This window comes from Phocoena phocoena, chromosome 15, assembly GCF_963924675.1.
Source record: "Phocoena phocoena chromosome 15, mPhoPho1.1, whole genome shotgun sequence".
In the NCBI taxonomy this organism is placed as follows: Eukaryota; Metazoa; Chordata; class Mammalia; order Artiodactyla; family Phocoenidae; genus Phocoena; species Phocoena phocoena.
Window position 1 is genome coordinate 15468984 of NC_089233.1, and position 24806 is coordinate 15493789.

A 24806-nucleotide genomic window follows, 5' to 3' on the forward strand; every position below is an offset into this window, starting at 1 on the left:
ATTGAGTCTTCCAACACCTGTTAGGAAGGTGGGCACCATGTAACCCTGTTTCCCGGGAAGGTAGCAGAGAGGCATTGAGACTTGCTAGTCTCGTAGCCAGCAAGAAGCAGACAGCCTGGCCCCTTGACACCTAGCTCTGTACACCCTGCCTCTGAATCAAAATAGGAGAAGATAAATGAAACCCATTTGGACCCAGGCCTGGGAGGGAAGCTGAAATGAAGAATGAGAACTGGGGAAGGCCTGCCCACCATGCCCTTCACCTGTTCCAGTAGGACAGCTCCCACGCTTGGGAGCAAGTTTACTCTGCTAGGCTTCGGTCTAAGCACTTTTACACTCAACAGTTTGGAGTTTTTCAGTCAAGGCACAAATGGGCTAACTGTCCAAGGTCACTCAAGTGTTAGGGGGAACTGGGATTTGAACCCAGGCAGTGTGGCCAAGGCTGAGGCCCAGGGAGAGGCGGTGAACAGCCCAGGGTCACACAGCCACAGCCCCAGAGCTGGAAACTGCTGGCTCCCTTCCAGCCCAGGAAAAGCAATGACTCCTGACTCCTAGCAAGTTGGGGGTGGAGCTAGGGAGACCCAGGTGGCTTCTAGGAGAACCAGAGCACAGGCGGCAGAGTGGCTTGGAGCAGCATGAAGGGGAGCTGGGGACTGAGGCTGTTCATCCTGGGAGCCGTGGTCCTCATAGAGGGTGAGTCACCCGTGTTTGCAGGGGAGGCAGTATGGTGGGGTTCGGGGGCTGTCCTCTACCCTAGTAGCCCCCTGCAGCTTGGTGTGTGAGAGAGTGCCTGCCCGGGAAGCCACAGTCAGCCTGTGGCAACGTAACCGTGTCCGGCTGTGTGTGTTGGGGAGGGGTATGTGGCCACCTGTGTCCAAATGGGTATGATTTCCTTGGGCTGGATTATAGTCTGTGTCTGCAGGAACTGTCATTACGCCTGTGTGTGCGCTCTGTGGCCCCGTCTGCCTCTCTACTTCCAGAATGACCTTAGGCAAGTTCTGGGGTTCTGTGGCCTCAGTCTCCCCGCCTTTACATACGTCCCGTCTCTCCTGGAGCAGATGTTCAATGGGTGTGTTTGTGTGTGCCTGTGATGGGGAAGAGGCAGGGCAGGGGACCCTTTGGTAGAGTCTCTGGTGGTTTCCGGAAAGATGGCTGAGCCCGAGTTGTCAGAACAGGGGCGGGGTGAGTCTCAATCTCTTGATGCCCTACCCAACTTGGGCATGACGCAGGCCTCTATTCCTCTTAGGCCTCTGCAGCGCAGGGCACAATTAAGCTAATGCTCTCCACATGCACAGGCCGCCTCTCTGACTCAGCGGTGGGGGCAGGAGTTGGGGGTTCTGCAGCCTGGAGGAGGCTTGGCCTGGTCCCAAGCTGAACCCCAGGCCCTGCCGCTCAGGCCCAGGAGTGCTGAGCACAGCTGAGGCAGAAGAATTAATGACTGAGTGTACACTCCGTATAGCTTCCAATACAAGCTGTTTCTTGACCTCATATAAATATTTTAATTCTGGGAGGGGCCGGTGAGGTAGCCACAGAGTCATAGCAGCAACCCACACCAATCCCCCCAAACCTGTCCCCTCCACCAAGGCTGGGCCGGGCAGGTAAGGCTCCCTGCCCCAAGGCTCACCTGTGTCTCTCTCTTCCCAGGTCTTCAAGCAGCTCAGCATGGTAAGCTCTGGGGCCATGGGGCCTGGGCCTTACTTGGGTCTGGGTCGGGCCGGGGGTGAGGGCAGGACAGGGGCCTGCTGTCACCCTGACCCCCGCCTCTCCACAGCATGCGGGCAGCGTGGCCCTGGCCCCTCCACACCTCAGGAGGGCAACACGGTGCCCGGCGAGTGGCCATGGCAGGCCAGTGTGAGGAGGCAGGGGGCCCACATCTGCAGCGGGTCCCTGGTGGCGGACAGCTGGGTCCTCACTGCGGCCCACTGCTTAGAAAAGTGAGTCACGGCTGTGGTCAAACAGGGTTTCTGGCTTTGGGGGTGAATGATTTGTCCCCAACCCCCTCAAGACTGAGCCCTGCCCCTAGAGTAACAAAGTACCATTTATTAAAAATATGCCATGTGCCGGGTACATACTATCAAGTTAATCTTCACAGCCCTTCATGGTAGAAGCCTTACAAATGAGACAGCTGAGTTGGGAGAAGGATGGACCTTGCTTAAAGCCACAGGTTTTCTGTCCGTCTTTCACCCACTTTGTGCTGTCTCCCATGGTGTCACCGTCCCCCGTTGCACTCAACGCCTGGGTCTTGTCCCCCCCACTTCCAGGGCGACAGTCACGGAACTGCACTCCTGGTCGGTTGTCCTGGGTTCTCTGAACCATGAGGGGCTGAGCCCAGGGGCTGAGGAGGTGGGGGTGACGGCTCTGCAGCTGCCCAGGGGCTATAAGCACTACAGCCAGGGCTCGGACCTGGCCCTGCTACGGCTCGCCCACCCCGTGGCCCACACACCCCTCTGCTTGCCTCAACCTGCCCATCGCTTTCCCTTTGGGACCTACTGCTGGGCCACTGGCTGGGATCAGGACAATGACGGTAAGTGGTGACCCAGGCTGGAGCCCAGAGGGGCACTCTGCTTGCCCAAGGTCACACAGCCTCAGCTGCCAACTGTCCACGTTCCCGGTCTCCCTTGCTCCTCTGAGCCCAGACTCCTGCCCCAACCCCCTCTCTTTCAGCAGTTCCCAGGGCCCTACGGAATATACACCTGCGTCTGATCAGCCGCCCCACGTGTAACTGTCTCTACAACCGCTTGCACCAGCGGCTGCTGGCCAGCCCGGCCCGGCCTGAGATGCTGTGTGGAGGTCCCCAGCCCGGGATGCAGGGCCCCTGTCAGGTCTGAGGGGGAGGACAAGGGAAGGGAACAGGAGGGGGCTGGGCACTCAATCCACAGGGACTGGTGGGAAGGAACACAGGTAGAGGGTGTCCGCCCAGGGCTGGGGCTCAGGTGTCTGTCCTTGACAACACTGCTCGGCTCCAGGGAGATTCCGGGGGCCCCGTGCTGTGCCGCGAACCTGACGGACACTGGGTTCAAGCTGGGATCATCAGTTTTGCAACAGACTGTGCCCAGGAAGACACTCCTGTGTTGCTGACTGACGTGACTGCTCACAGCTCCTGGCTCCAGGCTCAAGCTCAGGGGGCAGCCTTCGTAGCCCAGGACGCTGAGACCCCAGAGATCAGTGATGAGGACAGCTGTGTAGGTATGAGCAGCGAGTGTCAGGAGCGGGACATGGGGGGACCTCCCCTCAGGGCTGCAATGACTTCTGGGCAGCAGGTGGAAGCCACAGTGGAACAAATTTCAGCTCAGAATAGAAAACTGATACAGGGTATCCACACGCTGCCAGGGGCTAATGAGGGGGCTTATAAGACCCCTTTCAGCCCCCAGGATGGGAACAGCTCCATTTACGGCTAAGAGGCATAGATGCTTTGGAACTTTATGAATTTGGGGTTTAGGTAAGATGAGGAATTTCTGGGATCTGGCTGAAGGTTTTGGGGTAGGCTGCAAGTTTCCGAGCAGGAACTCCATGAGATTGGAGAGGGCAGGGCTCCCACTCAGTGGGGCATTAATTCTGGCAGTAAGTGACTAACATGCAAACTGCATGCAAAATAATTCCTGAGGCGGAAGCTCTATCTTAATGTTAAGAGAAGCACCGGTGAGCCAGGAGTTCTGGGGCCACTCCAAGCCCAGAAGGGTGCAGACAGGCGGGGTAGGGAATGATGAGCAGGCCACTCCCATGATCCTGGACCATCAGAGTTAAAAGCTTAGGCCCTGGATTTTGAATCTCAGGTTGGCTATTTGCCTGTGGTTACTGGGCTAGAAAGTCACTTAACCCCTCTGGAACTTTGGTTACCTTCGGTAATTAGGGTAAGCGAGATTCAACTTAAAAGGATATTGTGAAGATGGTTGATAGCACATGGGAAGCGGTTAGCACGGGGCCTGGCATGCAGTGAGCACTTAGCAGGAAGGCAGATGATGTAATCCATCTGTTTCAGCCTGTGGATCCTTGAGGAGAGAAGGGCCCCAGGCAGAAGCAGCTCCCTCCCCACGGCCCTGGGACGCCAGGCTGAAGCACCAAGGGAAGCTGGCCTGTGGCGGAGCCCTGGTATCCGAGGAGGTGGTGCTGACTGCTGCCCACTGCTTCACTGGGTGAGTCCCGTCTCCCTTGCCTTTGTGCCCCCACCCTTGCTGGCAGCCGTGCCACCCAGTGCTGTCAATGCTGTCCCTGCACAGGCGCCAGACCCCAGAGGAATGGACTGTAAGCCTGGGGGCCGGACCAGAGGAGCGGGGCCTGAAGAAAGTCATCCTGCATGGGATGTACAGCCACCCAGAGGGGGGCTATGACGTGGCCCTCCTGCTGCTGGCCCAGCCCGTAACACTGGGCTCCAGCCTGCGGCCCCTCTGCCTGCCCTACGCGGACCACCACCTGCCTGATGGGGAACACGGCTGGGTCCTGGGGCTAGCCCGCCAAGGAGCAGGTATGTAGGTAGGACAGGGCCACCAGCAGCTGTGCATCTAGCCTAGAGGCCGAGGCAGCAGCTGGGTCTTCTCTGTCACCCTGCAGGCACCAGCTCCCCTCAGACAGTGCCTGTGACCCTCCTGGGGTCCAGGGCCTATAGCCACCTGCACACAGCCCTTGGGAGTGACAGAACCCCCATTCTGCCACGGACGATGTGCACCAGTGCTGTGGGTGAGCCGCCCAGCTGTGAGGTGAGCCCCACTCCCCCTGTCCTCACCCCACGGACCCCTCGCACCCCTCGCACTGCCACTCACGAACAGACCTTCTGCCAGGCTTGGCCTCAGACCTCTCACCGAAACTCAGCCTTTCTGCCAACTAGCTCCCAAACAGCCAGGCCCCCAGCCCCGGCCTCAGCCCCTTCTGCCCCGTGAAGCTGCCTAGGGAGAGGAGGAAGTCACCAGTGTCCCCTAACTCCTGACAGGGCCTGTCGGGGGCACCGCTGGTGCAGGAAGTGAGGGGCACATGGTTCCTGGCCGGGCTGCACAGCTTCGGAGATGCCTGCGAAGGCCCGGCAAGGCCTGCCATCTTTACAATGCTCCCCACCTATGAGAACTGGGTCAGCAGTTTGGAATGGCGGGTCTACTTCGCTGAGGAGCCAGGGCCTGAGGCCGAGCCTGAAAGCTGCCCGGCTAACAAAGAGTACATGGCCCCGGGCCCTTGTGCCAACACTGCCTCCGCAGACACCTTCTCTCTCGACCTGGGGCAGGGCAGGGCAGGGTCTGGCCTGACCCACCTCTAGCTGCCCTGGGTGGAGTGGAGCAGTGGACAGACCCATCTGGATTCAAATTCTGGCTCTTGTCATTGTTTGACTGGGAGAGCACGCCTCTCAGCCTCTTCGGACCTCACTTTTCTCATCTGTCATGGGGGCTGAAGAGCGCCTCCTTCCTCTTCCTCTAAGGGAGGAAGGGAGGGAAGCTGTGAGGACGAGGCCAGCCCCATCCTCCTTCCTCTCCCTGACAGGCCAGCCAGCCGGCTGTTGACAGGTGGCTCTGGGATGCTGCGGTCACAGTGAGGCAATTCCTGCGTCACTGCCCCTGCCCCTCTGCCATCCCCCCCGACCCTGTCCCCCACTGGGGCAGGCTCGACAGCGCAATGGGCTCTGGGAAGGAGCCTGCCCCAACCGACAGCTGCCCCCGCTCCCCTCTGCAGCACAGGGAGACCTCCCCTGTGGATGCCCCCTCCACGTCCAGCTCTGTGGTCCAACGCAGGCGTCCCCAGCTTTCCCTATTCATCATCCCCTCAGATACAACCACACCAGCCACGTACTTTGAAAATTTCTTTTTTTGGGGGGAGCAATTTTCCTGTTTTTTTAAACTTAAATAAATTGTTACAAAATAGACTTTAGAAAATAAATTACAAATTGTAGTAAAGGGCTCCCCCCTTCCACAGGCAACATTCCCACCCATGGCTCTCTCTCTGAATCTGCCTCTCCCGAGTGTTGGAATCTGGCTGGTGAGGGTGGCCTGGCTGCAGAGCCTGGCACTGGGTTTCTTGCAGGGCTGGTCACAGGGAAGAGCATGGTGACAAAGGCAGGGGAAAGGAGGTCCTTGAAGGACAGGACGGGAGGAACATCTCACCCCCTCCGTGGGAAAGAAGCCAGATCTGGGTCCTCTTTGCAGGAGGAGAGAAGAGAGCTGGGGATACCCAAACTACTCCTGAGCAAAACAAGGAGATCAAGCCTTTCCCTACAACCTGCCCTCCCACTACCCCGTATTCTGATCTTTGGAAACTTGAATTTCAGAGGGAGAAGCTGAGGTCTGCAGGCCACTGGGGTGAAGGGTCCAGGAGTGGGGTCGTGGGGGTGGGTGGAGGGGGCAATGACAAGTCCCCTCTGCCCGCCGCTGGTGCCTTTGGGGTTCCTGGGGAGAGAAAGACGAGGCGACTGAGGGCACAAACCCCACACAGCTTGTACCCCTCCCTCTCCCTAGCCCTGCAGGCCATTCCCCACAGCCCCTGCCCCCAAGGCCTGTGTGAGAACTCCCAATTATTTCCCCAGACCTGGTTAACTAACTCCTCACTCATTCCCTTGGGGTCACGAGAACGCTTTTATCCTGAAAGCCATCTTATCAGCACTCTCAGGGGAATCTCACCACCCACCCCTCCTGCCCTGAAAATCTCTGGTCAAGGGGCCCACCATCTCAGGGACACCCACTTTGGGGGCCAATAAATGGAAGTGGCCCTGGGAGAAGGGCTACAGATCCCTAGGGGAGGTGGAGAGCAAGCCCGGGACTTGCTGAGGGAACAGGCTCTCCCATTCCTCTGCAGCCTCGTCTTCCAGCAAGGCTGGGCGGAGGTGTCTTTCCCTGGAGATTCCCCTTGACGGAAGGGAAATAGGGGCTGATAACTGTTGTTGCTATAGCTGGGCCTGGTTTCAAAGAATCAATTATCTGTGACTCAGTCCTCCAGTTAAAGGTGTGCCGGCGGGGAGGCAGGTGTGCAGGTGGAAAGGGTGGTTTGGTTGGATCCCAAAAAGGAAATGCACAGCAGAGAGAGAAGGTTGAATAAAGGGAAGGAGAAGAAACGTGGGCCAATAGAGGTGGGAAAGGGCCAAGGGTCTAGTTTCCAAGAAAAGAGGAGGGGGAGCAGAGACAAGATTCGGGGAAACAGGGACAGGGAGCTGGGTGCCAACTAATGACACTGTTCCCTGACCAGGTCAGCATGGAAGCCATGGTCCGGGGGCGCCTCCCACGCCCCCTTCCTTTTTCCCTGGCTCCTTGCCTACTCTAGGGAAGAGCAGAACCTAGACCATCTTGTTCTCTGGAAATCATTACTTAATTGGCTGGATCAGGGGAGTGTCCGGATGCAGCAGCCAGGTGGTACACAGCTACCTCCCCTCCCAAAACAAAAAGACCGTTCCTCTGTAGCTCCAGCACAGCAGAGGAGCCCCGGCAGCTGCCTCTGCCCCTGACCACTCCCTACCACCCCTGACTACCCCAACCCACCAGGCTACCTATTCACCTTGGGGTAAGGTAGCCCCCAGGGGTTCAGATCTCAGCCACTCAAAAGGCAGCATGCACAAACTAGCTTTCTCTACATCCCAGCCCTGGCCGCCTCCTGAAATCCACGTGATCCTCTCACTCCTTCCTCCCCTTGGGGCCAGTTTTCACCCTCTACTGTGTGCCCGCCTCCTCTGGGACCCTCCAATCCTCTGCCCAAGCCCATTCATGTCCCCGTACCAGAGCTGGCCACTGTCCACTCCTCCTGGTGCTGCTGCTGGTGCTGCAGGAAGCTGATGCGGCGGCGGAAGTGGCGGGGACAGTGGGGGCAGGTGAAGGGCCCCTCCCGGGGTGCGTGGACCCGCCCGTGGCCCTCCAGCCGGGCAGCTGTCCGGAAGGCCTTGCCACAGACGCTGCAGCGGTGGCGCTTGGGGTCCGTGTGGGTCCTGCCGTGGTTCTTAAGGGACAGCAGGTTGGGTAGAAGTTTGGGGCAGAGGGAGCAGGGATACAGTCCAGTGGTGTGGGCCTTCTGGTGGTTCAGCAGGCTACCGGCATGGCGGTAGGAACGCCCACACTGGGCACAGCGGAAGGGCCGCTCCTCGTCCACAGCCGCTGCGGACCTGACGCCTTGGCCTCCATTAGCTCTCCCGGCATTCTCTCCTGGGGCCCTGGGGGGTTCTGATGGGGCCTTCCGGACTTGACCAGGGAGATCCACCTCATCCTCCACAGCCCCAGCTTTGGGACCTCTAGCCTCCATCAGGGGCGACACCTGACTGAGGCCCCTGGCATGAGTCAGCAGGTGGCTGGCGAGTTCCTGGTGGGACCGAAAGGCCTTGCCACAGTCAGGGCAGGCAAAGGTCTGGGCAGCTACGTGGTTGTGGCTCTGGCTCTTGGTGGCCACAGGATTCAAGAACTCCTTGGAGCAGAGCAGGCAATAGTGACGGTCCGTCTTGTGGGTGTTGTGGTGTTTCCAGGGCCCTTCCGACTGGCAGGAGGTCTTGCCACAAGGGCTGCAGGAAAAGGCGTGGCTCTCCGGCTGAGGCTGAGGGCTGCTGTCTCCATTGTCCCAGCTATCCATGGGAATCAGACTAGGTCCATTGGGCTGGCTATCGCCAAGGTGGCAAGGACTCCTGGGGACACTGTCCCCTGACTCGTCTTCCGGCTTGGTCGGTACGTGACCCCCGGGAACCCAATCTCCATCATGATTCACCAGTCCTCTGTCTCCTCGCCACCCATCTGCTTTCCCCGTGCCCCAGGACATTGGCTCCGTGCCTTCTAAACCTGCTGCCTTGAGGGGGCTCTGACTCTGCTCCACTGGCCTCATGACTCCAGCCTCCAGCAGGGGTACCGACTCAGTACCGCACCACCGGTCCTCTAGTCCCTGGTCATCGACCAGGTTCCCCTCACCGCCCTCGGTGCCGTTTGGGCCTCCCTGACCCCCTCTGGTCTCCTCATGCTCTCCTCGCAGGTGCCGCTCCAGAGATCCCCGGCCAGGGAAGCCCCGGCCGCAGAGGGCGCAGCGCACAGCTGCCCGCCGGGACCGCCCAGCTCGGCGCCGCCGGCTCTCCGAGTGCAGCCTCTGGTGGTCCTTCAGGGCCATGCGGTTGGAGTAGGTCTTGGGGCAGGCGGGACAGCTATACTGGCCCGTCTCGTGGCTACGCCTGTGGTTCAGGAGGCTGCCGGCATGGCGGTAGGTCCGCCCACACTGCCCACAGCGGAAGGGCCGATCTTCCCGGGGCAGCTTGCGGGAGCCCCCAGCCCCACCGCGCTCCATGTGGACCCGCTGGTGGCTGGCCAGCTGCTTGCGCAGGCGGAAGGCCTTCCCACATTCGGCACAGCGGAAACGTCGGGGATCCGCGTGGATGCGCCGGTGATTCTTGAGGGACATGAGGTTTGAGAAGCCTTTAGAGCAGGCCTGGCAGCCAAAGTGGCCGGTCTGGTGGCTCTGCCGGTGATTGATGAGGCTGCCGGCGTGCTTGTAGGACCGGCCGCACACCTCGCAGCTGAAGGGCCGCTCAGAGCTGGCTTCAGTCTGGCAGCCCTTCTCCGCGGTCTCCAACCTCGGCTCCACTTCTTCCCCCTTCACAGTGGTCTCCTCCCAGGCCTCTTCCTTCACCCTCGCCACCTCCTCCAGGGGCTCCACTTTAAGTTCCTTCTGGAACTTCTCCACCTCTGCCTGCCCGAGGCCCTCCTCTGCCATGTCTTGGGGCTCACCGCTGCCTCCTGCCTCTGGAACGGGCCCCAGCTGGGGCTCAGAGCCTTTGCAGCGCGGGTGGTTTCTCAGATGGTTGCGATAGGCAGCCAGGTTGGGGTAGCAGCGCGAGCAGACGGGGCAGATGAAGTCTCCGGTCTGGTGGATCTTGCGGTGGTTCACCAGGCTGCCCCCATGGCGATAGGTCTTGCCGCACTGGTTGCAGCGGAAGGGGCGGGGCTGGGTCTCCAGAGAACTTTCCACCCCCGGCGTACAAAGGCTGTCTGCAAGCGTGGCACCTACTCCCTCTCCAGACTTTGTGTCTCCACCCTCCCCAGAAAAAGAGGTCACCGTGCCCTCAAAGGTGCCATCTGCAGCCATCCCCGTGGCATCACCTGACTCTCCCGGGTGATGAATGAGGCTGGGAACCTCGCCATTGGTGTTCCCAGAACTCTGGCTTTGGTGGTGACGCTCCAGGCTGCCCAGGTCATCGTAGGTCTGACCGCAGCAGCCACAGATGTGCCCATACCCGGCGCCATCCAGCGCCTCGACCTCCCGCTGCAGCTGATTCAGCAGTTCTGCTTCCGAGAGCTGTAGTGGGGGGCTGTGGGCGGAGGCTGCCCCTGCTGCTCCTTCCTCTTCCCCCTCCTCCTCTGAGCCCTCAGTCGTACCATAGGAGTCATGAGCCTGGCGCCGGTGACGCCTGTAGCCAGCCCGCCCAGGGAAGATCATGCCGCAGAGGCAGCAGAGGAAGGGCTGTGCGGAGGCTGCCTCCCCAGGCCCATGGCTCTGGAAGTGGCTACGCAAGGCAGGCAGGGACTCAAACTCCTTCGGGCAGAGGGAGCACTGATAGATGCCCGGTGGGTGGCAGGGCCTGTGGCTCAGCAGGCCAGCAGCATGGGGGAAAGAATGCCCACAGTCAGGACACGTGTGGGAGACCTCAGCCTGCCAGCCAGCAGCGGCTCTGGCAGAGTGGGAAGGGGAGCTGGGCTGGCCAGGGGCTGGTTTCTGGTCTTCCTCCACCCCAGGGGGGCCACCACAGAAGCGAGTCCCATTGCTCTCATCGCCTGGGATGTCCAAGTTGTCAAGGAAACAGGCCTCCTTCCTTTCCAGTCCTTCCTCAGTGCCGCTGCTCTCTTTATCACCCTGGAAACAGGCCTCATCCCTCTCAAGCCCACATTTGTCCCTTTCAGCTGCAGCCTGCAAACAGCTCCCATCACTTTCCACGTTGCCTTCGGCTCCACTCAGATTTTGCCTTGAAGGGTCTTGGGGACGGCTCAGGCCCTCACCGTTTTCCACCAGCTCTGGGGCCCAGCTCCCGCCTGACGGGAGTTCAGCTTCTCCCCCACCGCCAGCACTGCCAGCCCGCCTCCGGTGCCGCCTGCTCCGCCGCCGACTGTGGCGGCGCATGTGGTTCTTCATGGCGGCCACGGTGTGGAAGTGCTTGGCACAGGCCCCGCAACTGAAGTCTCCCGTCTGGTGGGTCTGCCGGTGGTTGATGAGGCTGCCTGAGTGGCGATAGCTCTTTCCACAGTCTCGGCAGGCAAACGCCCGAGGAGGTGACACCCTAGTCTCGGTCCTGCCGTTCTCCCCTTCCCCATGGCTCCAGCCGTGACGTTCAAGACTCTCAGGGTCTTCAAAGAGCGTGCCACCCAGGCTACATATCTGTGGCGCGGTCCTATCTGTTGCTGGCGGGACATCGGTGGCCCCCTCTTCATGTCTGCACCCAGGTCCCTGATCTGAACAGGGGGCTGCCTCTGCTCCCACTGGGTCAGCTGGGAGCTCCACCTTGCGGCGGCCGAGGGTACCCTCGGCCCCTGGGCCTGTGGTGCGGCGAGCAGCCTTGCAGTGTACCCGCACGTGGTTGCGCAGGGCCATGAGGTTGGGGTACTTGCGGGGACAGAGTGAGCACTGGTACTCTCCTGTCCGATGGCTATGGCGGTGGTTCACCAGGCTCCCCCGGTGCCGGTAAGCCCGACCACACTCATTGCACTTATAGGGGCGGTGGTCCAGGGTGGCGGTGGGGACCTCCTTCTCTTTGTGGGTGGTCTCAGCCAGCGGCAGGGAAGCTGGCAGTACTGATGGCTGCCCATCCTCTCCGGCTCCTTGCCGGGGTCTGTGATGAGCCCGCACGTGGTTTTTGAGGGCAGCTGCGTTGAACAGCTGCTTGGAACAGATGGAGCAGGGGTAGACACCTGTCTGGTGGCTCTTGCGATGGTTGATGAGGCTCCCAGCATGGCGGTAGGTACGGCCACAGTCCTCACAGTGGAATGGCCGATACTCCTCCATGCTGCTATCTTCCAGCTCCCCAGAGGTGCTCAGCTCCCCAGAGCCATTTAGCATCTGTGTACCAGGGAGCTGGTCCCGGCTGCTCTCGTCTGTGTGCCCATTGGTGGTGGGCATCCCTTTCTCTTCCCACAGCCGCTCCTGACTTTCACCCTCATGGGATTGCTGGTGTTCCAGCAGCTCTCGGGGGAGCCGGAAGGCGCGGGGGCAGTGGGGACACTGGTAAGGCCGATACTGGGCATGGAGTCGGGAGTGATTCTTCAGAGCCATGAGGTTAGAGAACTCCTTGAAGCAGATGGCACAAGGGTAGACGCCCAGGGTGTGGCTCTGGCGGTGGTTGGTGAGGCTCCCGGCATGCTTGTAGGTCTTGCCACACTGACTGCACTTGTACCGCCGCTCCTCCTCAGGAGGAGGGGACTGGGTGGGCTCCTGGCTTGCTGTGAAATTCACTACTGATTCAGCCAAATACTGTTCCAAATTGCTAAGGAGACTGCTGGCCGGGGTGGGGAGCGGTGGGTCTCTGGCAGAGTTGGTGGTGGGCCCCCAGCCCTCTGTGCCCTCCTCAGGATCTGGCTGGCTTTCCCAGCCTTCTCTTTGTCTGGTGGGTGGATCTTCCCAAGTGTCCAGAGCTGCCCTAGGGTCTGGCCCAGATTCACAGCCAGATGTCTCTTCAGTATGTTTCTTCTGGTTTTCCCAGCCTTCCCCAGGGCCAAGCCTCTGGCCCCAGGAGTCAGTGGACACTGTCTCCCCCTGGAGGCACGGAGTGGCTTCCTTGGGGCGCGGAGGCCTGCGCCGCCGGCGGCCTTCAGGAGCATGAGTCCTCATGTGGCTCTTGAGGGCCATGGGATTGGTGAAGTCCTTGCCACAGGTGGTACAGGGGAAAAGGCCAGTCTCGTGGGTCCGGCGGTGGTTGACCAGGCTCCCTGGGTGACGATAGCCCCGCCCACACTGCTGACAGCGGTAGGGCCGAGGGATGCCGTCAGCCTCCTCACTGTCCTGGTTGGAAGATGGATGGAGCAGTTCTCGGTGCCGTGACAGTTCTGGGAGGCTAGGAAAGTGGCGCTGACAGTCAGAGCAGCTGAGTGAGGTGGGCGTGTCCTCCATGGGGCAGTGTGGCAGAAACCTGAAGGTTCAGGAAGAGCAGGCAGGTGGCAACAGCATCTTCCTCTGGTGGAGGGTCCAAGGCCTAGGAACAGGGGGCAGTGGTCAGAAGGAGAGCCTGAATTAACTTTGCCTCTTAGTTCTATGAGCAACAAGTTCACCAGAGGGCACAGATGGGTTCCCCAAGCAGCAATGCCCAGAGACCTGCTCTCTACTGGATCTATTCTGGAAGCAACATCATTTAATACTTCCCTGCATACAAGCTCCCCAGACATGGCAGCTCCTCTAGGCCTGACTCATCTCTGGAGGTATAGATAAGGAAACTGACGTCTAAAGGAATGCAACCTACCTCTGATCACAAATCTATTATTCTGTCTTCAGACCAAATCCCCAAAGCTTTACTGTCCCTAACCCTCTGCTCTCTATAAATCTGAAACAACCTATCTTCTGCGACATCTTAAAAGGATACCTGTACCTCTCCTAGGACCTTCTATAAGGTAACTCCAATCCTCCCTCCTTCACCCCTCAGCTAAACAGAGTAGCCTAGAGGCATGGAAAAAGCAGCTTCTTTCTTCAGTTGACAGCCTCGGACCTGAGAGGTGAGGTTAGAGGTCCCCTTCAGAGAAAGGGCTGGCTTGCTCCCCCACCTGCCCTATTCCTTTCAGGGTCACAAAGTCACGTTTCTGAAAGACTCTCTTGGGTTCCCTGGATTCCAAACGATCTTCCATCTTGGAAACTTCATCTCCTTTCTGGCTCTTCACCCCCAACCTTTAGCTGTCCTACGCCTCTCCATCCCTTCTCATTTTTTCTTCTATCTTCTCTCATAATACTAATGACAACAGCAACACGTGCTACCTAAGCATTACCATGTGTCAGGCACTGTGCTAAGAATATTCGTTATGTCACTTAGTCCTCACAACACACTGCAGTGCCTCTGTTATCCCAGTTTACACACGAGCCAGCCCGTTTGACTCAATCTTCTTTCCAAAGCCCTTGCTCTCTCCATGGCAGGCCCCCATGCCTCCTACATCACCTTGGCCTTCTCTGACTCTGACTGTTCACTCCCTTGGGACCCCAATACAACTCCTATCTCCGACTCTAAACCCCCTTACTGAACCTGCTCCCAGAATTCTCACTTCACAAAGCCCCTTCGCTCAAGAGTCGCCTCTCCTAATCAACCACCAATAAGGTCCTCTTGCCTCACTCATCTCCTCGACCAGTTTTCTCTTAGGACCCCTACCTCACACCGGTGGCCCCTTCTCGTTCCCGCCGCGGGTGCGTCCGTTGGGGACCGCGAACGGGAATGCGCCTGCGCACTGGGACCCTCACCCTAACTGCAGCCGCGCACCCCAAGGGGTGGTTGTGGAGGGGCTCTCGAGCTCCCACACACGCACACTCTGCCAGGGCTCCTGGGCGGTGGGAGGGGAGGGAAAGAGGGAAAGGAGAGGGGGAGAAGGAAGGACGCAGAGGAAAGAAGGCGCAGCTGGCACAAGCCAGCAGTCTACCCCCCACCTCCGCGGACACTTCCTATTGTTACTAGGAAACAGGAAGTGTCCTAGCCGCAAAAGCTTCCCCGCGAAACTTCCGCCTTAAAAATGCTTCTGTCCCGCCTCCAAGCAGTGGTTCTACACAGACACATTTCCGGTGCTAGATGAGAAGCGGCTAACGCGCGACTCTGGCCCCGCCCACGTAGGTCAAAGAGCTGTGTCGTTCTGGACTAACCTTAGCCACACTTCCGGGAAGAGCCGCTAAAATCGTTACGGTGCATATTAGGTGAGCGCAGAAGAGGATAGAAAGGGTTCTGCAGCCCTAGCCTCAGTATTTTGGCGACACTTTTCCTGGGGCTTCTTGTAAAACTTCTAAAGACAGATGAAGGGAGCGTCATTTACTCCTTGCTATTAAGGGAAATGTTGTGGAATATAAGCGGATTTAGGTACTACAAATCTTGGGCATGGCCTTTCTGTCCTCCCACCTTCTAGTTCACGGTGATCTATCCCCAGGCTAGCAATAGCCGGTGCATCCCGTAAACCTATTCCGGTGTCCTCTGTCATTAGCACCCACAGAGACCCCCTGCAAGGTGTTTCTCCCGCCACCTTCGGCTGGGGGGTGCTCGGATAAACTTTGCCTTCCTCCCTAGCGGGAAAAGCTCCCTTCCACTTCCGCTCGCCGGCCCCGCCTTCCGTCCCTCCCCCTCCACCCCCCCCCCCAAGCTGGGTCCTAGCGCCTGCCGCTCCCTGGCTGTGTCCCGGGTTCCGTCGGTGAGAGGAGCTGCCGTTGACGCCACAGAGCCAGCCCCAGGCTGTTCAGGTAGGAAATGCCGGCAGGAAGCCGCAGGGACCCCCGGGCAGTCCCACTGCGGACGCAATCCGAGCGGGCCTCAGTTTCCCTGTGGGTGCAGAGGGCAGATGGGGTTGGACTGGAGCGAGCGGCGCGGGCGGGGCGGGAGGAGTGCGGCCCCGGGAGGGCGCGGGCGGGCGGCCTCTGGGCCCAGCGGGTCCTAGAACCCGCCGGCTGTCCCGGCGGACCGGCTGCAGCAGACGCCTGGGCTAGGGCGGCATGGCTGCCCGCCTTGCGCCGCGCGCACACGAGGGTCCTAGAGCCCGCCATGTTGCGGGCTTTTGTCCCAGGCGTGCGGCCCGTCAAGCACGGTCCCCGGCGCCGGCGGCCCCCCTCCCCGTTCGAGGTCCTGGCCGCCCCTCCCGCGGTCCTAGAGAACGCCATCTTGCCGGCCTTTGTCCAAAGTATGGCCTTCGGTCCATTCATTTGTTCATTCTGTCATCCTTCGTTCACTCCTTCTTGCCGCGTTCTCCGATTCCTCGTTTTCCCAGGGCTTTTCCTGAGAAGAGGCAGCCCAGGGCCCTGCCCTGCGGGGCTGTCTGTCTGCCGGGGGCCCGACACGTAGACAGTTGTAGGGAGCGAGAACGCGCAAGGTTTCCGCAGCTCTCGGCTCTAACGACCTTAAAACTCCCACATGCCTCAGAAACCTCATTTTACTGATGAGAAAACTGAGGCCCAGAGAGCCATGGCGCTCTTACCTCTATAGTCTTATTAAGTATTCCTGAGGGCACTGGGGAAGCAGGTATTTGAAAGATGCAAAAGAGTTTTCCCACGGGAGAAGGCAGAGGGAACTGCATATGGAGATGTATTTAGGTGGTGAAGTTTGAGAATTGTGGCTGGAGCTAAGGTCGCTGTCGGGAGGGGCACACTGCCCCTGGAGGTGAGGCTGGAAAAGTGGGTTGGGATTAGGTTGTGGACTGACCAGATTGGATGCCTAGGAGATGATTAGTTCTTATCTCTGCATGGTTCACAGTTCCCCATCTGCCATCTCACCGGATCTCTCATGGCCTGTGAGGCCTACTGGTAACTACTTGTTTAGAGGTGGGGAGACTGAGGTGCAGAGAGGATAAAAAGTGGCTTTTCACCTCATCACTGCCCGCAGGGTTCTAAACTCTGGGAATTAAATCTCTGCATCCCTGGCATTTAGAGCCTGTTCATGCAGCAGGACGTGTCCCGCCCCCTAAATTCAGTAGTAAACAAAGACAAAGACAAGCCTCCCTCACCAGAGCAATGAATCCACTGTGGGGTACTGGGGGCGATATTTGGACCCTGTGAACTTGGAAAAGCAGAGAAATTCAGTTACTAAATAGTTGTTGAGCGACATTCTTACAAACTCCTACTATGGAGGAGGCAGAGGCTATAGACCTGGGTTCAAATACCGCCTCGGAGGTTGATTTGTTCAGTTTGTTTTGGGCACCAAGCATGGTTCTATGTGTAGAGGATACAGAATAATAAAGGTTCCTGCCTCTTTGCCAGCCTAGACTCTCAAGCTGGAGACAGAATTAACTGAACCATACAATGTATAAGTGCTAGCAAAGCAATAAGCAGGGGACAGAGGGCAGAAGTTTGGGAGGCAGAGACCACCTGGCTTTGAGTATTGGCTGTGACTATGACTAGTTTCTTCACTTCTGTGTGCCTCAGTCTCCTTGTCTGAAAAATGGGGGGAAAATAATACTATTTAACTTAGTCTGTTTGGGCTACCATAACAACAACAACATAAATAACAGACTGGGGGGCACAACAGAAATTTATTTCTCACCGTTCTGGAGGTTGAGGTGTCCAAGATCAAGGTGCTGGCCAATTCAGTTCCTGGTGAAGGCTCCTTTCTTGGATCGTATGTGGCCACCTTCTGTCTTAAGTTCTCACATGGCCTTGCTTCCATGCGTGCGCACATTCATCCGTAACAAACTCCTAGGCCATTGTGAGGCTTAGCTTGAGTAGCACACATAAAATGCTTAGAATGATACCTGGTCCATGGTAAATTTGCAAGGCATGTCATCCAGATGAGCAACATGAAGGAAATTAAACAGGAGGGGGATAGAGAGTGATTAGCAGGGGTGCAGATAGCATTAAGAAAGGTGGTCAGGAAAGCCCTCTTTAAGGAGGTGACAGGGAGCTGAGACCCAAATGGAATCAAAGAGATAGTTACACAAAGACCCTTGGAAATAATGTTTCTAGCAGAGGAAACTACTAGTGTAGAGTCCCTGAGATGGGAAGGAATTTAAGTCTTTGAGGGGAAAAAGGGGGAGCCTGTGTGGGTAGAGCCTAGTGAGCCAAGGGGAGAGGAGTGGGAGATGGGATAGGCAGGAGTTGGATAGTTCAGGGCCTTGCTTGCCATGGAAAAGATATTGGTCTTTGTCCTGGGAGCAGTGGAAAGTCTCATGATTTGGCTAATAAACCTTAAGTAAATGAAGACTGGTAGATAAAGAGCCCAGCCCAGGGACCTGAAGACTCGTGTTTGAGTCTGGGCTCCTTGACTAGCTGTGTGTCCTTATGTACGTTTTTCCCCTTACGGGGGCCTTAATCTCCACATCTGAAAAAGAGGTGTATTAAAAATGCCTCTCTCCTAGAAGCTTCTGAAAACCTAAGGTTCTTAAATGAGTGTTAGTTGGAATGACCCAGAAAGCATGTTTAGAATAGATTTCTGAGTCCTACCCCATGCTCCCTGCATGATTATTTTCATGCAGGGAGTTCAGAGAATCACTCTAGGGAGTGGTGGGTGGAAGAGTCCTCCGTGAACAGGGAAGTGAAGAGCTGATGATGGTTGTATTTTTTTTTTGTGGTACGCGGGCCTCTTACTGTTGTGTCCTCTCCCGTTGCGGAGCACAGGCTCCGGACGCGACGCGCAGGCTCAGCGGCCATGGCTCACGGGCCCAGCCTCTCCGCGGCATGTGGGATCTTCCCGGACGGGGGCACGAACCCGCATCCCCTGCATCGGCAGGCAGACTCTCAACCACTGCGCCACCAGGGAAGCCCCTGATGATGGGTTTTTGTTTTTTTTAATATTTACTTTTTTGGTTGCACTGGGTCTTTGTTGCGGCGTGCAGGCTTCTCTAGTTGTGATACGCGGGCTTATTTGCCCCGTGGCATGTGGGATCTTACTTCCCCGACTAGGAGTCAAACCCACGTCCCTTGCTTTGGAAGGCAGATTCTTAACCACTGGACCACCAGGGAATTCCCAATGGAGGAGTTTTAGACAGGGGCCTAGCCTACCTGATCCTTCGTTCTTTATGGAGCTTGTGCCTGGCACGCCCCTACTATTTCCCCTGGGAAGTGCCTTAGGAGGAGGGATTTACCCCTCCAGCTACCTGGTTTCTGGCTCACAGATGGGCCCAGAGCTTGGAACCCACGGTTCCAGCCCTCTGAGAGGGAAACAAACATAAAGGGTGCTGGCTCTGGTCTCCAGGGACTTCTACAGGAATGAGAGGAGACCAATGTGTAACCTGAGCTCAGGGTTCTGGTCATTGTGGGGCTGGCCCAGGTAGCAGATAAGCCTGGGAGGGCCCAACTACTCAAGGCGAATTAAACACCTGGATTCAAGTCTCAGCTGCATGAGTTACTAGGTATGTGACCATGGGTTAATCACTAACCTTCTCAGAACCTCAGTTTATTAGTCTGTAAAATGAGGACAATAATCCCTATCTCAGGAAGCTATGAGAGAATTAAATAAGGTTGCACACTCAGCAAGGTGTCTGGCTCTGAGAAGATTCAGTAATTGAGGGCAGTAATTATTCTTATCCCATTCAGCCCTCACCCAACCCTGTGAGGTAAGTAGTGTTATTACCTACCTCCCTTTTTTCAGATGAGAAAACTGAGGTCCTGTGGCATGAAGTAAATCGCACCAGGTCACAGCTAGGAAGTGAGGAAGGTAAGATTCGAAGCCATGCAGTTTGGCTTCGGAGACTGCACTTAATGACAATGCTAAATTGTTTCTCTGGGCCACAGTTCCCTTATCTGTGAAACGGGGTAATAACAGAACGTTTTTCATGGTGCTGACATGAAGTGCAAGTAAGTTAATACATGTAAAAAGGTTAGGATGTTGTCTGCTGTTTAGCAAGTGCCCGGTAAATGTAAGCTATCATTTTCTTTTTTTTTTTTTAATATTTACTTATTTATTTGGTTGCACCAGGTCTTAGTTGTGGCAGGCAGGCTCCTTAGTTATAGCTCCCGGGGTCCTTAGTTGTGGCATGCAAACTCTAAATTGTGGCATGCATGTGGGATCTAGTTCCCTGACCAGGGATGGAACCCGGGCCCCCTCCATTGGGAGCACGGAGTCTTATCCACTGAGCCACCAGAGAAGTCCCAGGCTATCATTTTTATTAAGGAGAAACTTTATCAGACTGTCCAGAGATGATCTAGAAAGGAGGTAGTGAGGGCCTCATCCAAGGATAGGCAGATTCCCTAGAAACTAGGCGGAATTCAAGCCCTGGGGAAGGCTGGGCCTCAAGCCCTTTAACTCACCTTCCAGACCTAGGATTTAGTGGGAAGAGTGAAAAACCAAGCTGAGGGTGGAACAGAGCTGTGTGGGATGTAGGGCAGAAACCAAAGGGGAGATGCAGGAAGACCTTCCTTTGGGAAGTAAGGCTCTTTTTTTTTTTTTTTTTTGCTGTACGCGGGCCTCTCACTGTTGTGGCCTCTCCTGTTGCGGAGCACAGGCTCAGCAGCCATGGCTCACAGGCCTAGCCACTCCACAGCATGTGGGATCTTCCCGGACCGGGGCACGAACCCGTGTCCCTTGCATCGGCAGGCGGACTCTCAACCACTGCACCACCAGGGAAGCCCGGGAAGTAAGGCTCAAAGGAAGGATTGGTAGGATTCATAACAGCCAGGAAGGACCTGGGAACTTGCGTGGTGTGATGGAAGGCATGAAAACTTCTTGAGCAGGGGACAGAGCATCACATGGTACCTTAGGGAGAAGACTCCGGCTGCCTGTGCACACTAGATTGTGTGTGTAGGGGTGGGAGACTGAGGCAGGGCCACCAGGCAGAAGGGTGCTGATTCTAAAGATGCAGCCCTTGCCAATCACCCGGGGACTCCTGCGTCCTCCCTGGGTCATAACTTAGAAGACACCAACCCCTGAGGTATACAGATGAGGAAACAGGCCTAGAAAGGAGTGCTAGGATCCAAACCTCCTACCTCCCAGCCCATCTTTTGGACACACCTGGCTCCCCTCCCCTCTCTATAACATTGTCCTTCCCCCCACCCTGGCTGCCCCAGCAGCTGCTGCACCTTAAGTGGATCTGCTGTAATCCTCTTCCCTTCATCGCCCAGGGAGGATGAGCTGGTGTTAAGACTAATGCAGCTGTTAATCCTATTTCCTCCCAGCCATGATCTGCGGGAGCAGCTGGGTGGAGGCTGTCTGGGCTCTGAGCAGAGAAAGAAGGGGCCATAGCTAGAGCGGGTGTTCCAGGAGGCCAGGCCAGAGCAGATACATTGAGTATGAGACAGAGACTTCTAACTTCTGCTAGCAATGGCTCAAGCTGCTTTGAGAGTAATTGAACTTCCCATTACCAGAGTTATGGGAGCAAGAACCAAAGACCCATTCCAGAGCAGAGGGTGGACCAGGATTCCTATCTGGGGTGGAGTACCTTACAGCTGTGCAAGGCCAGAATTCTGTGTGAACAGTTGCTGCCTCTGAAAGCTAACCAACCAGAGGGGAAAGACAACATACATACGCTGGGGACCTGTCCCTTCCAGACAGATGGTGCCAATCACCACATTTAGCCCACTGGCTCTGCCTTCTTCTGGACCTACCTCTGTCTTTCCTGAGCACTTGGAGACCTTCAGGCCAGACCCACATCTAGGTAGCCTCCGTGTCTGCAGCCTTGCACAAGGCTTGGATTCTCAGCTGTAGAAGGAAGATGGTGAGATGGACAGAGCCTGGGCCTTCTGGGAATGCCACAAGGTTTGGAGAAGCCCAGAGGCTGGGGAGGGAAGTGCAGGTGGGCATTTCGATGATCCCGGCCTCTCTTAGTTCCTCTGAGGTCACCTGGTCCAGCTCCTTTCATCAGTGAACAGACCAGAGAGGAAACTTGAGCGCAGAGAGACAGGAATGTTTGCGAGGAAGGATGTGCATCCCAGGTGGGAAATGCGGATAAGATAGAGTTCCTTCTGAGGCCTCAGAGGGCTTTGGTGAGGAGACAGGCCTTGGAGAATTGGAAAGGGGTGTGGCTTCTAACTTTGCCTCTCTTGCAGAGAAGCCCCGCCCATCCAGGCCATGGAGGTAGAGTCTTCGGAGGAGAGGTCCCCAGCCCCTGGCTACAAGCGCTCTGGCCGTCGCTATAAGTGCCTGTCCTGTACCAAGACGTTTCCAAATGCACCCCGGGCAGCACGCCATGCTGCCACACATGGGCCTGCAGACTGCACAGAGGAGGTGGCCGAGGCAAAGCTGAAGCCAGAGCCAGACCCCAAAGCGGAGGATGCCAGCGGGGACAAGGTGTCAGGTGCAGCGGCGAAGCCTCGGCCGTATGCGTGCCCGCTGTGCCCCAAGGCCTACAAAACGGCACCAGAGCTGCGCAGTCACGGGCGCAGCCACACGGGCGAGAAGCCCTTCCCTTGCCCCGAGTGCGGTCGCCGCTTCATGCAGCCCGTGTGCCTGCGCGTGCACCTGGCCTCGCACGCCGGCGAGTTGCCCTTCCGCTGCGCGCACTGCCCCAAGGCCTATGGCGCGCTCTCCAAGCTCAAGATCCACCAGCGCGGTCACACCGGCGAGAGGCCCTACGTCTGCGCCGACTGTGGCAAGAGCTTCGCTGACCCCTCGGTGTTCCGCAAGCACCGGCGCACGCATGCAGGCCTGCGGCCCTACAGCTGCGAGCGCTGCGGCAAGGCCTACGCGGAACTCAAGGACCTCCGTAACCACGAGCGGTGAGGGCGCTGGGCTGGGTGGGAGGCAGCTGAAGGGGTTGGGAAGAGCGCACCAATAGCGTGAAGGCGTTGAGTCCCAAAGATCGGAAGGAACCAATGGGAAAGTGAGTGAGGCAGAGCTATGGGGGCAGAGGATGAAACTGGGGTCTGATTGGCCTGGGTTCCTGGACTAGGAAGGGGGTGGGGCTTGAAGTTGGGCTGCTGCCCAGGAGGTACGAGTAGGGGCCGGGTCTGTTGAGTGCAGAGATGGATCTAGAACACCTAGACACCCAGCCTGAAAGTTTCTTACTCTGAGGTACAGACCTGTGGCCCTTAGGGGATTGGGCCAAGGCCCCAGCGATGTTAGGGGGCCCTAACGTACAGTACAGACAGGCGGCGGGGGTCGGGCGATGGGCTGCCACCTTCACTCCGGGCCTCTCCACTCCCACAGGTCCCACACTGGCGAGCGCCCCTTCCTCTGCTCAGAGTGCGGGAAGAGCTTCTCCCGCTCGTCCTCGCTTACGTGCCACCAGCGCATCCATGCGGCGCAAAAGCCCTACCGCTGCCCGGCCTGTGGCAAGGGCTTCACGCAGCTCAGCTCCTACCAGAGCCACGAGCGCACGCACTCTGGCGAGAAGCCCTTCCTCTGCCCCCGCTGCGGCCGCATGTTCTCCGACCCCTCGAGCTTCCGGCGCCACCAGCGGGCGCACGAGGGTGTGAAGCCCTACCGCTGCGAGAAGTGTGGCAAGGACTTCCGGCAGCCGGCCGACCTGGCCATGCATCGGCGGGTGCACACAGGCGACCGGCCGTTCAAGTGCCTGCAGTGTGACAAGACCTTCGTCGCGTCCTGGGACCTCAAGCGGCACGCGCTGGTGCACTCCGGCCAGCGACCCTTCCGCTGCGAGGAGTGCGGCCGAGCCTTCGCCGAGCGGGCCAGCCTCACTAAGCACAGCCGGGTGCACTCGGGTGAGCGCCCCTTCCACTGCAACGCGTGCGGAAAGTCCTTCGTGGTCTCGTCAAGCCTGAGGAAGCACGAGCGGACCCATCGCAGTAGCGAGGCCGCAGGGCCTCCCCCGCAGCAGGAGCTGGTGGTGGGGCTGGCGCTGCCGGTCAGCATGGCAGGCGAGGGCTCAGCAGCCCCGGCAGCAGGGGCTGGGCTCGGGGACCCTGCAGCAGGGCTGCTGGGGCTGCCTCCGGAATCGGGTGGTGTGATGGCCACCCAGTGGCAAGTGGTGGGCATGACGGTGGAGCACGTGGAGTGCCAAGATGCTGGGGTTGGGGAGGCTCCTGGTCCCTTGGGGGGGTCAGGCGAAGTGGGGGGTGAGGAGGTGGACGAGAAACCACCACAGTTTGTATGCCGGGAGTGCAAGGAGACGTTCTCCACGCTGACGTTGCTGCGACGGCACGAGCGCTCTCACCCAGAGCTCCGGCCCTTCCCCTGCACCCAGTGCGGCAAGAGCTTCTCAGACCGGGCTGGGCTGCGCAAGCACAGCCGCACCCACAGCTCTGTGCGCCCCTACACCTGCCCCCACTGCCCCAAGGCCTTCTTGAGTGCCAGCGACCTGCGCAAGCACGAACGTACCCACCCTGTGCCCATCGGGACCCCCACGCCCCTCGAGCCCCTCGTGGCTTTGCTAGGAATGCCTGAAGAGGGGCCAGCCTGAGTCCCAGGCCCCCTCTGCCACACTCCTGGGAGCTCCGCCCCTCCAAGGTGCTTCCTGAACCTCCCTTTGCCTCAGCTCACTCTTAGACTCCAGATCCATCCCTTCACCCCAGGCAGCTAGCTAACCTTCCTGACAAAGAGCTGGGGACAGTGGAGGCTGGCAGCAGCCTCTGAGAGACATGGCTCCCTCTGAGCACCACTCATTAAAGCATTCGCTTTGACACTGGGTTGTCTTCTGTGTTCTGGTCGGGGGTAAGTAATGGGAATTTGGGCATCAGATAAGGTTCAGTGGAGATCCCTGGATTGACAAATTAGAAACTAGAAGGGTTTTTGGGTGCACTGTTTTCTCTACGTTTCAGAATGTCTTGTGACAAAGGGTTCCACGGTCAAGTAAGTACAGGAAATTCCTGTACCCTTATTGGGGATTCTTGGTGATCAAAGTATATTAAAGTCATCGATAAATCCTGCAATGAACAAATCTATTTCGCTTTGTTTAGCCCACACTTACTTGACCTGTTACTGAGTAGCTCTACTTCTGTCTTTTTGCAGATAATAAACTGAGGCCCAAAGTTAGTTACTATTTCCCACAAATTGCAATAACAAATTAGAAAATACACTTGGGGTCCCATTCACAATAACAACAAAACCCATAAACTACAAAGGAGTAAATCTCACAAAAAACATGCAAACCCTGTATGAAGAAAATAGTATCTTTGTCCTGAAGGATATAAGACCTAATTAAATGGAGATATACCATGTACCTGAGTGGAAAGTTATTATTAAAAGATGTTGATTCTCCAGTTTAATCCTTAAGTTCATTGCCGTCCAAAAAAATTTTTTAACAAAACTTGAAAATCCTAAATTCCTGTGCAATATATATATTTAAAAACAGTGGTGGGGACTTCCCTGGTGGTCCAATGGTTAAGACTCCGTGCTCTCAATGCAGGGG

General features: G+C 57.5%; 3 protein-coding genes across 3 annotated transcripts; 2 read left to right on the forward strand and 1 right to left on the reverse strand.

Moving 5' to 3' along the window:
- Positions 1-632: 632 nt before the first annotated feature.
- PRSS53 (serine protease 53) lies at positions 633-5239 on the forward strand. Its single transcript, XM_065893178.1, has 10 exons — positions 633-690; positions 1642-1662; positions 1769-1931; positions 2259-2521; positions 2662-2819; positions 2964-3183; positions 3977-4130; positions 4215-4459; positions 4546-4691; positions 4922-5239. Exons 1-10 carry the CDS (start codon positions 633-635, stop codon positions 5237-5239), a joined length of 1746 nt encoding a protein of 581 aa, XP_065749250.1.
- Positions 5240-6237: 998 nt separating this feature from the next.
- ZNF646 (zinc finger protein 646) lies at positions 6238-13017 on the reverse strand. The gene is made up of 2 exons (XM_065892906.1): positions 7677-13017; positions 6238-6359 (listed from the first exon to the last, which is right to left on the reverse strand). Exons 1-2 carry the CDS (start codon positions 13015-13017, stop codon positions 6238-6240), a joined length of 5463 nt encoding a protein of 1820 aa, XP_065748978.1.
- Positions 13018-15231: 2214 nt separating this feature from the next.
- On the forward strand, positions 15232-24318 carry ZNF668 (zinc finger protein 668). The gene is made up of 3 exons (XM_065892909.1): positions 15232-15321; positions 21547-22215; positions 22646-24318. Exons 2-3 carry the CDS (start codon positions 21569-21571, stop codon positions 23856-23858), a joined length of 1860 nt encoding a protein of 619 aa, XP_065748981.1. The 5' UTR covers positions 15232-15321; positions 21547-21568; the 3' UTR covers positions 23859-24318.
- The last annotated feature ends 488 nt before the right edge of the window (positions 24319-24806 follow it).